This window comes from Cyprinus carpio, chromosome B5 (assembly GCF_018340385.1).
Source record: "Cyprinus carpio isolate SPL01 chromosome B5, ASM1834038v1, whole genome shotgun sequence".
Taxonomy (NCBI): Eukaryota; Metazoa; Chordata; class Actinopteri; order Cypriniformes; family Cyprinidae; genus Cyprinus; species Cyprinus carpio.
In genome coordinates, this window is record NC_056601.1 from 3,785,298 (window position 1) to 3,797,153 (window position 11,856).

Here is an 11,856-nt window from a genome sequence, read left to right on the forward strand (position 1 = left end):
CTGTGTTAGTGAGCACTTCTACTTTGCCAAGATAATCCATTCACCTCACAGGTGTGGCATATCAAGATGCTGATTAGACAGCATGATTATTGCACAGGTATGCCTTAGGTTGGCCACAATAAAAGGCCACTGTAAAATGTGCAGTTTTATCACACAGCACAATGCCACAGATGTCGCAAGTTTTGAGGGAGCGTGCAATTGGCATGCTGACTGCAGGAATGTCCACCAGAGCTGTTGCCCGTGAATTGCCTTTTCATTGCACCTGTGAGGTATATGCCTTGTGCAGCTTTTGATGTACTGTCAGAGCCAATTATTATTATTTTTTAAGAATCACAGGTGCATGTCCTAACTCTATTAACTAACTGAACAAAGTAGAGGGTTCTAGAGGGCACATGAGTCTGAAGTAATGAATTTAGGTAAAGGGGTGCAGAGCCAGTAGTGGTTTTGTAGGCAAACATCAATGCCTTTGATTTTATGTGAGCAGCTATTGGTAGCCAGTGCAAACTGATAAACTGAGGTGTGATGTGCATTTTTATCATTAAAAATTAATCTTCCTGCTGCATTCTGGATTAATTGTAAAGGTTTGATAGAACTTGCTGGAAGACCTGCCAAGAGAGCATTGCAATAGTCCAGCCTGGACAGAAAAAGAGCTTGAACAAGGAGTTGTGCAGCATGTTCCGAAAGAAAGGGCCTGATCTTCTTGATGTTAAATAAAGCAAATCTGCAGGACCAGACAGTTTTAGCAATGTGGTCTGAGGAAGTCAGCTGATCATCAATCATAACTCCAAGGTTTCTGGCTGTTTTTGAAGGAGTTATGGTTGATGTGCCTAACTGGATGGTGAAATTGTGATGAAAGGATGGGTTTGCTGGAACCACAAGCAGTTCTGTCTTGGCAAGGTTGAGTTGAAGGTAATGGTCCTTCATCCAGCAAGAAATGTCTGTTAGACAAGCTGAGATGCAAGCAGCTACCGTCGGATCTTCAGGATGGAATGAGAGGTAGAGTTGAGTGTCATTAGCATAGCAGTGGTATGAAAAGCCATGTTTCTGAATGACAGAACCTAATGATACCATGTAAATAGAGAAGAGAAGTAGTCAAAGAACTGAGCCCTGAGGTAGTTAGAAGTTGCGACTTAGACAGCTCACTTCTCCAAGATACTTTGAAGGACCTATCTGAGAGATAAGACTCAAACCACTGGAGTATGGTTCCTGAGATGCCCTTTGCCAGTAGGATTGACAGGAGGATCTGGTGGTTAACCGTCAAAAGCAGCAGACAGATCAAACAAGATAAGTATTGAAGATTTGGATGCTAAAGATCTCAAAAGATGCTAACAGTTTAGGGGAAAGAAGCGAAGATGAAACCATAGCAGATAGCCAGGAGGGTGAGAGTGAGTGTAGGTTACATCGAAAGTTAATTTGCTTTCACTTTCACTTACACTTGCTTACATATTAATGATACTGACACGAGCCAATAGAAGAAATCCTTTCTTTACTTAGCCTACTAAAAAGGAATGCATGTAATTACAAATTAGTTTCAAACTATTTTACAGAACACAACTTTCTGAGATTGTCCAAATATTCTTACTTCCCTATTAGCTATATAAAGCTGTACGTCAAATGTGTAGCCTATACTGTCTACATAGTCAGTAGTCATTTTACAGTTCGCAAACAATACCCAAATGACATACTGCTTCTAAGATTCTAAATGATGCAATCTATAGACACTTTGATATTCCATAAGGTCACAGGGCTGTTACCAGGCCTGAATTAACCATACAGTATATCAATTCTGCCCTTGTCCAGGGGCCCCACATCCAGGAAGACATCATGCAGGGCTGAATGTTGGTCTACACCTGCATACCAACAGAACGCCCTTTGTCAATGTTTAAAAAGTAGGTTCTTCATTAAATACAGTAATTTAATCTAACAACAGCTCATATCTAAAGTAAATATAAATAACACATAACATTGTTTTGAGAACCTTTTTTAGCTTCTTGGAAATCTTTCTTCATTTCCATACATGTTTTCATTTATGAAGAGAGATACAGACTGAGATGTTTTCATGTTTTCACCCATATCTCACAATGAAGAGAGAGAGTATGGAAGCAGATTAATCTCAAATATAATTCACGTAAAAAACATGATACACACATGCGTAGACAATTTCACATGCATGAAACCTAATTCACGTACACACAAAAAAAAATATATTCACAAAAAGCAATTCACATGCGCAAAATAAAATTATATATTCATAAAATACATTTCACAAATGCAAAACACAATTCGTAGATATACAACTGTGCACCAAAACCTTTGAATGTTTAAAATGTACGAGTGTCTGAATGTACAAATCGTGATTTACTACGAATCCACTCGGATTTGTGTGTGTGTGTGTTTTTGAGACTTTCCTGGCAGAGCTCTCTTCCCACGTGGGTCTGTCGTACTCTTTAGCCAATCAGATGTGAGCTTACCATTCAACCAATCATATTATAAACCACTGAGAGTGCATCCTGTTTTAGAGAAGAGGCATGGCAGCGAGAAGTGGCAGTATGTTCTCATCAAATAATATTTTCATTATTTGTTTTAGCTGTCAATTGGTTAAAAAACTTTAAATATTTTATATTGTTGTTGTATTGCATACAGTTACAGTAGGTTGTTTCTTCAGTTCAGTATATTTTGGTGTCTGAATATTCGTATATTTCTGTATTTTATATAACTAGGCTTTTTAGCTTTTAATATGTAAGCTCCTTATGTGTTGTCTGACTACATGAATTTGACATTTTGAAATGTCTGAAATGCTATACTTTTGCAGTAACATTGTTATACTTTTGAGATGGCCACTTCCTTTATAAATGGAGGAACCAGAGTTCAAAAACAAAACTCAACAAATAATTAAAAGTATTTAAAAGACTGAATTGTAGGAATAAGCCTTTTAAACACAATCACAGTACAGGTGGTATTTGAATCTTGTCCATGTGTCTTTTCCCTCACAGATGACTTTCAGCTGGTTATTCCTGAAAGAGGCAAAAGAGTTAAGATTAATTCGGGATCTACTCTCACTGTGTCATGTCACTTGTCTCCTGCACTCAGTGCCGTTGACATGGAGATTACTTGGTTTGGCGAGATGTCTTGTATTTGTGCCTATAAGAACAGAGAGATGAAACAGGGTGTTGACTATGAGGGCAGAGCGAGTCTGTTCATTAATGACCTGCAGAAAGGGAATGTTTCCTTAAGAGTGGCAGACTGTAGAGAGTCAGATCTGGGAGTTTACATGTGCCGGGTCACCAGTAGAAATGAAACACAGCAGATAACAGTAAATGTTGCAGAAGAAGGTAAGCAATTCATAACTGCACTCAGGATGGGCCGGTTGCACCAGCATGATGTACACTCAGTTGTAAGACTAGGTTGAAAGTAAACATGCCTCAAGTCCAATTAACACTTTTCTTTGTTGACATATGCAGTTTCTGCTATTTTCGGAGACCAGCTCTTCTTTACAGTGGTAAGACAGCACCTGTCATTCTTTTTGAGAATAACATACAACATATTGCAAAGTATAAAACAATATACAAGTCAATAAAGAGGCATGTACATACTAAATGTAGTTAAATAATAAAGAACGAAAAGCTAGATTCATATGAAACTACCACTGGTCTTGAAACAGGAAATAAGGCTCAATCAAATAACAAGTACAAAACCTTCCAAAGGAGGCATACACCTGTGTACATTAATCATTAAACAAGACCTAGGTGAAGACAATACAGGACAGTTGCAAGTAGCCACAACAGGATATAGCAACATTAATTGAAAATAAGAAAATAAAGCTTTTTGGGAACTGTGGGTATGAACACTTACTAAGATGATGTGGTTGAAGACACAGAGGAACTAAGACTAAACTGGCAAAACTGATCCTAATAATTAAAATTGTTTATGTATGTACTTTTGGATTGTGGTGTCTGTGTTTTTTAGAAGTCACGAATGAAAAATATGAACAAACTTAATTATTTAATATGACACAAAAAACGCATGCATCTAAAATAACCTAGATGTTTGGAAAACTGTCAAAAAGTGTCAATTTACCCCATAAACATCGACCATTGTTGTGGAAATAGCATTTTCTTTATAAAATAAGGCTTGCAACAGGAACATTGTCTGCTAAATAAATGTAATTGAAGCAAGAAATTTAGTAGGTTTTGTGTTGTTTCGTTGTAAAGAATCACTGTAAATAAATCCTTGTTATGTTTATCCAGACAAACTGAAATAGATTCTTTTTCCCTATTAGAATTACCAAAGGGAAGAAACAAACAGTAAGTTGTCTTAAAACTCTTTGTCATTCTCATAAAATATAGACAAACAGAAGTGTCAGTAAGATATTTACTGATAAAAAGAAATGTTTCTTGATCACCAAATCTGCATATTAGAATGATTTCTGAAGGATCATGTGACACTGAAAACTGGAGACAAAAATGTATATATATATATATATATATATATATATATATATATATATATATATATATATATATATATATATATATATATATATACTATAATAGTGTAGATGTATACATATATACATATGTATACATATACATGTATACATATGTATACATATATATAATAGTGTAGATGTTATATATATATATATATATATATATATATATATATATATATATATAGACACTCACCTAAAGGATTATTAGGAACATCATACTAATACTGTGTTTGACCCCCTTTCGCCTTCAGAACTGCCTTAATTCTACGTGGCATTGATTCAACAAGGTGCTGAAAGCATTCTTTAGAAATGTTGGCCCATATTGTTAGGATAGCATCTTGCAGTTGATGGAGATTTGTGGGATGCACATCCAGGGCACGAAGCTCCCGTTCCACCACATCCCAAAGATGCTCTATTGGGCTGAGATCTGGTGACTGTGGGGGCCATTTTAGTACAGTGAACTCATTGTCATGTTCAAGAAACCAATTTGAAATGATTCGAGCTTTGTGACATGGTGCATTATCCTGCTGGAAGTAGCCATCAGAGGATGGGTACATGGTGGTCATAAAGGGATGGACATGGTCAGAAACAATGCTCAGGTAGGCCGTGGCATTTAAACGATGCCCAATTGGCACTAAGGGGCCTAAAGTGTGCCAAGAAAACATCCCCCACACCATTACACCACCACCAGCCTGCACAGTGGTAACAAGGCATGATGGATCCATGTTCTCATTCTGTTTACGCCAAATTCTGACTCTACCATCTGAATGTCTCAACAGAAATCGAGACTCATCAGACCAGGCAACATTTTTCCAGTCTTCAACTGTCCAATTTTGGTGAGCTTTGGTGAGCCTCTTTTTCCTATTTGTAGTGGAGATGAGTGGTACTCGGTGGGGTCTTCTGCTGTTGTAGCCCATCCGCTTCAAGGTTGTGCGTGTTGTGGCTTCACAAATGCTTTGCTGCATACCTCGGTTGTAACGAGTGGTTATTTCAGTCAAAGTTGCTCTTCTATCAGCTTGAATCAGTCGGGCCCATTCTCCTCTGACCTCTAGCATCAACAAGGCATTTTCAACCACAGGACTGCCACATACTGGATGTTTTTCCCTTTTCACAGCATTCTTTGTAAACCCTAGAAATGGTTGTTTGTGAAAATCCCAGTAACTGAGCAGATTGTGAAATACTCAGACCGGCCCGTCTGACCAACAACCATGCCACGCTCAAAATTGCATAAATCACCTTTCTTTCCCATTCTGACATTCAGTTTGGAGTTCAGGAGATTGTCTTGACCAGGACCACACCCCTAAATGCACTGAAGCAACTGCCATGTGATTGGTTGATTAGATAATTGCATTTATGAGAAATTGAACAGGTGTTCCTAATAATCCTTTAGGTGAGTGTATATATATATATATATATATATATATATATATGATGATATATATATCAGATTTTATTTGAAAAGAAGATATCATTTTTTCTGCTTTCTAGAGTTGTCAGAGCATCAAGGGGATTCAGACAATCAGTCTGAGGTTTGTGTGCAGTAGTATTATTAACACACTGTGGTTTTAAAAATATCTCTTTTACATTATAAAGGTCATCATCACTAGATTGACACTTAATATAAATCTTTTTGAATCAACTTGAGGCATATTGTTCTATTATTTTGAATTTTAGATTAAATTGCTAAACAAGTATAATAAAACAGAATTTTACAGTATTCCAAAATATTCCTGGCTTTTTCCTCAAAAAGGTCATTCACAAATAATAATATCATTATTTTTGACCACTTTAGAATCACAATAAAGTGATCTTTAGGGAAGTTTCAGCACAAGGTATGTGTGAACGTCAAGTCAAGTCACCTTTATTTATATAGCACTTTCTATAACAGAGATTGTTTTAAAGCAGCCTCACGGTATTAAATGGAATCAGTGATGCCAACTTTGAGATTAATATGAGACCAATTTAAATTTTGCTGTAAAGTAGCACTAACAAGACAATAGTGCCATTATTCAGCTCCAGTCAGCACAGTGTTGATCAAGGTTTGTTCAATAACTGTGCAAATTTCAAATACAAAAAAAAGTTCAATTCAGAAATAAGTAGCTTAAATGAAGACTGTCATTATTCAGCTGGATTCAGTTCAATAGTGTGCAACATTTGACAATTATAAACATTTGATTCAGCTATAAAGCAGCTCACAGAAAACTGTGTCAGTAGTGACATTATTCAGCTCATTTCGGTTCAAGATTTGTTCTTTGCACATGATAGTGTCAGAGCCAACAAACTGATAAAAGTACTGAATATTAAGTGCCTTTTAGGACCCAACTAATAAGTCAAAGGTGACAGTTGCAGAGAACACAAACCCTTGAACAAATATTGTATGATGTGATATACTGGGTTTCATCACAAGTCAGATTTGTGGATTTATGTAATTCAGTATGATTTTGAATCCATCTCTGCTTGAAGACCATGCATTAGGAGGAAAAGAAGAGTTGTAGTCTGTCCAACAGAGCTGCCATTTAGATAGTAATACAACTAGATTATCATTGGCCACATCGATATTATCCTTAAGAAGTGTACTTTCTTTCGCTCTCTCTTTTTTCTTTTGTGGCCTTTTGGCAAATGTTATTTTCAGATAATGTTTTGTCTTACAATTAGCACATATAACTTCTCTTTATTGAATGTTTTTGCTGCATGCTGTCGTATCTATTACTGAGTGTAATCAAGTGTGCGAGAATGTTATGTTTAGCCAAAGAAAAAATATCTTAGTTTTTATTTATTTATTTATTTATTTTTAATCTCATTTAGGATTACAAGGGAGAAACAGATGACAGTAAGTTCTGGAAATCATTGAAATTAGTATTTGCACTACACATTTAAAAATTAACATTTAAAATCATAATTTGTATTAATAGTTGAAGGCCTATGTAAAAAAACATCACTAATGTAAGACACTGAAAATATAATTTTTTGACTTTTTATTTTCTGTTATAGAATTATCATCACAGTACATCAAATCAGACCTAAGACATCTAGACAAGCAGTCTGGGGTATGTGTGAACTTTAACAACCTATTCATACATCATACATGTATACATATATAATACCACATAAAATAAACAAAATTTATTTGTTTTAATCTCAATTAGGATAACAGAATGGGAACCAAAGGCAAGTTGCATTAATTTCATTGACTGTTATCATATTAATGTGCATTATTTATTTTTAAAAAAATGTGATATGATGTTTAAAGATGGCTTTGTATGATACCAAATAATCTCTTTATAGATAGGTGGGTAATGCTGTGTGTATGTGGGTAATAATGTGTCTACTTTAAAAGCAGATTATTGTGCATCTCTATTGTCATTAGATTAGGGTTATAACATTGCTCTCTCTATATATGCATAAGAACACAGAGTTTTAAATTTATGTACACATTTTACACTCCTCTCATAATCTGTGTGATATGTGAATCTTATTTGATAACAGTGCAAATTTTTTCTGCTTTATAGATTTTTTGAACCGAGCTTCATATCACAATGAACCAAACAAAAGCCAGCATGGGGTATGTGCACACATGAATACATTGTGTGATTCATTTATAAATTAAGTGTAAATAAATAAAAGATTTATCTCTCAATAAACACTTTTAATATTACATTATAAAATAACAAAAGTTTTGCATTTGCTTTCACCTCATTTGGAATGCCAAGATGGAAGTCTTGAACAGTAAGTTAAAAAAAAAAATCGTTCTTGTTCCACCACAGAACTTTAATTTTGGAGGGTGTAAGTACAAGTGTGAGTCCATCCTTTTTTCTCTTTTCCTCCCAGAGAACTTTCAGCTTTTTGTTCCCAGTACATCAAAAGAACCAGAGGTTTCTTTGGGGTCTGATTTGATCATTCCATGTTACCTGTCTCCTGAAATCAGTGCGGTTGACCTGGAGATCAGCTGGTCTAATGACAGAGCACTTGTTTGCCTGTATAAGGACAGGCAGGTGACAGAAGGGGTTTTGTTCAAGGACAGAGTGAGTCTGTTCACTCACAAGCTTAGGAAAGGAAATGTGTCCTTACGCCTGAAAAACGTCAGGCCGTCAGATATTGGAAATTACCATTGTCAGGTCAGCAGTAAAGACAGAAGAGAGAAGATAACAGTAAGAGGTGAGTAGTCCTCTACATCAGCTCAGTGCTCGTTAATAATGTCAGACTGAATCTGAACTCAAACAGAAATCTAGAGGTATGTTAGATCCTCATCAGTATCAGTAAACTGTTCTGAATCTAACACATATGGCCATATTTCAAAATTTTCCAATCTGTTTCCCTGGAACATTTAATCAGTTGTAATACTTAATCAAAAATGAATCATTCATCTCATAGGGACTATATAAAATAGTCAGTTTTAATATTCTACATGAATAGTAAGAGATGTATGTATAATCATGTATGAATTTTGCAAAGTAAACAATAACAAATGCTCTTTGAAAATCATCAGATGAGATTTGAATATTAGAACCTTTTTGATGATTAAACCTTCTGCATTATGAAAACCTAGTTGATAGTTACAGCATGTTTTCCAGCATGCTACAAGGAAACTGCACTGAATTCCAGGATGCAAACATGTAGTTTGGTATTTGTGCCACGTAGCGTTATCTAAGAACACAATTTCTATACAAACCTATTTACACTTGAGTAATGTTTTACTTAGTGAGGATAAATCCTAGTGTCCAGTCTATGAGTCAGTCACCAATATTTGCAGAAGGAAATGAGGTAAGAGAGCGTAACTTTTACCTTCACATTATCCATGGTAAATTATCCATTGAATAATATCAAACTACTCTTATGAATTTAATATTTTAAAACAATTTAGAAAGCAGGACATTAAAAGACAAACTGCCTTTCAATAATCAGCACCCTTCCTGCACATCTTCTTTCTTGCTCATTAAAATACTAAATAGCTAAATGACAAATTTGCTTAATGTAGTAACCCTAACATATAAAAAATGAAACTTAGGTATTATTATTTTCAACTGTAAATATGGTTGTAAATACATTGTACAACCATTTTATCTCAATTAGGATAAAAGGACAAGAGAACCAACCAACAGTAAGTTGTCTTAAATTCTCTACCTTGTAAATTTAATTATTTTGTAAAGTAAGTTTGTGATTCTTTTGTATAAATATTGTACGTGTTTGGTCTTGTTTGTGAAAAGTGTTTGCGTGTTCTTGTTTTTCGTTATGTTTTTTTAGAATTATCAAGGCGCACTTCACATCACAGAGATTCAGATGAGAAACAACAGGGGGTATGTGTGCACTTTACTGTAATACTGTCCACAAACTGACACTGTTGTTTTACTTTGTATTGTTTAGGTTTTCATACCATTCATTGGTTAATAAATTAACCATAAATAAATTAAATATTCACAAGTATTCATTCTAAAATGTTCTTGAACTGCATGTCAAAACTGGCTTTATGTTGTGACTCTTGAAGCACTGTAAAATGAATGTTTGGATGTTTTGTTAGAAGAAATCTAAAATCTCTTTACTGTTTTTTTTTTTTTTTTTTTCTTCATTAAATTAGAATTACAGCAAAAGCATTTCTGGTAAGTTTTCTTAAAATCATTAACACTTCATCAGTTTAACTCTTTTATTCTACCACTGTTTGTGTAGGTAAAGGTGAAAGTATTAATGCATGTAAGTCCATCTTTCTCTCTTTTCCTCAGATAATTTTCAGCTTGTTATTCCTCAAACTGCTCAAGAAGCACAGATTTCTTTGGGGTCTGAGATCACTGTTCCTTGTCACTTGTCTCCTGAAGTCTGTGCCATTGCCATGCAGATCAAATGGTTTAAGGAGACAGTCTGTGTTTGCATCTACAAGAACGGATGTGTGATTAAGGGGCGGAGCTACAAAGACAGAGCGAGTCTCGCCACTTGCGTACTGGAAAGAGGAAATGTGTCTTTAAATCTAAGTAACTTCAGTGTCTCAGATGTTGGTGATTACTATTGCCAGGTCATCAGTAGAGACACAACAAAACAGATTACAGTAGGAGGTGAGTATTCTGCAAGTCCATATTACTGTACATCAGCCCAGTGTCCTAATTAATGATCTTTTGTCAGAATACAAAAAACTGAAGCCATTTTTTTCACCATAAAGATGGGATGCATTTTAAGGTGTAGTGTTTTATAGTAATGGCATTCATAGAAGCTAAATCTTAAGTTAATTAGTGTGTAAGGTAATTATCTAAGAGGATAACTTGGGTATCTAAGATCACAGATTTCACACAAACCTATTCACACTTGAATTGTCATCTTCTTAGTGAGGATAAAACCTGAAGTCCATCCTGAGAGTCAGTCACCAGCATCTCAAGGACAAACTATTCAGCTAATGCTGTTTGAGGTAAGAAAGCCTGCAGGTTAATTCGTTTAAAAAGACCACACCTTTAAAAGTGGATGGACTGAAATTTATTAATGCTGCCTGGTCTAAATATTACCAGATATGTCATTTACACAGTAAATTTTACACACATAACAAGCATTTAGTGTAAGTAAGCCCAAATATACTTATGAAAAGTCAGTTTAAAAAAAAAAGTAGAATGTATTTAAAGTACTATTTATGTTGAAATAATTTACCATGATTTCATATCTAGTTTGTATAACTTCAGTCAGAATTTTTTCTTCCATTTATAGATAGACAAAATATGGACTGAGGAGGAGACAAACAAAATGGATGAATCTGCTCTAATGTCAGGTGAGTGTAAAGGTTGGACCCAAGAAACAGTCTATTCAATCTGATACATGAATATCTGTTATATATGGCAATAATCATAACACATTATTTCGTTTTTAGAAATGAAAGTGAACAATATGCAGGAGCTTCAACAAATGTTGATCGGGGCTTACAGAAAAGGTTCTCTCAACTGGAAATGAGAGACCAGAATGGACTTGGACAGAGTCTTAAAACTCATCCCTCATGCTCAGACAAACCAAACCCTTTTTAGTAGATACCTAGCATTTAAATGTCAGGTTGATGCTTAATGCCTTTTCTTGATTTCATGAAACTTATTGCTGTCAATAAATATATATATATATATATATATATATATATATATATATATATATATATATATATATATATATATATATATATATATATATTTTTTTTTTTTTTTTTTTTTTTTTTTTTTTCACATTTTAACACCAAAATTACATACATTAAATAAGGCATGTCATTATGAAGAAGATAAGTGTAATTACAGTGAATTTACACTGTACTTAATGTATATGTTTAAACTTCCACAAAAAAAAAAAAAAAAAAAAAAAACAGTTTTACATTCTTTACATTTACATTCTTTCCTGTGTCTTCTTGAGTTCTG

At 34.6% G+C, this 11,856-nt stretch overlaps 1 protein-coding gene across 1 annotated transcript; it reads left to right on the forward strand.

Moving 5' to 3' along the window:
• Positions 1 to 2,508: 2,508 nt before the first annotated feature.
• On the forward strand, positions 2,509 to 11,548 carry LOC109102403 (butyrophilin-like protein 2). Its single transcript, XM_042723701.1, has 19 exons — positions 2,509 to 2,547; positions 2,994 to 3,332; positions 3,462 to 3,499; positions 4,280 to 4,304; positions 5,981 to 6,021; positions 7,298 to 7,322; positions 7,484 to 7,539; positions 7,639 to 7,660; positions 8,002 to 8,054; positions 8,203 to 8,218; positions 8,321 to 8,647; positions 9,192 to 9,253; positions 9,563 to 9,590; positions 9,734 to 9,786; positions 10,065 to 10,086; positions 10,207 to 10,533; positions 10,801 to 10,880; positions 11,171 to 11,231; positions 11,331 to 11,548. The coding sequence occupies exons 1-19, from the start codon at positions 2,529 to 2,531 to the stop codon at positions 11,408 to 11,410; spliced, it is 1,674 nt and encodes a 557-aa protein (XP_042579635.1). The 5' UTR covers positions 2,509 to 2,528; the 3' UTR covers positions 11,411 to 11,548.
• Positions 11,549 to 11,856: the final 308 nt, after the last annotated feature.

Coding starts and splice junctions, on each gene's coding strand:
- LOC109102403 (XM_042723701.1), top strand. Junction 6,022..7,297: donor ATTCAGACAATCAGTCTGAG/GTTTGTGTGCAG, acceptor AATCTCATTTAG/GATTACAAGGGAGAAACAGA. Junction 7,540..7,638: donor ATCTAGACAAGCAGTCTGGG/GTATGTGTGAAC, acceptor AATCTCAATTAG/GATAACAGAATGGGAACCAA.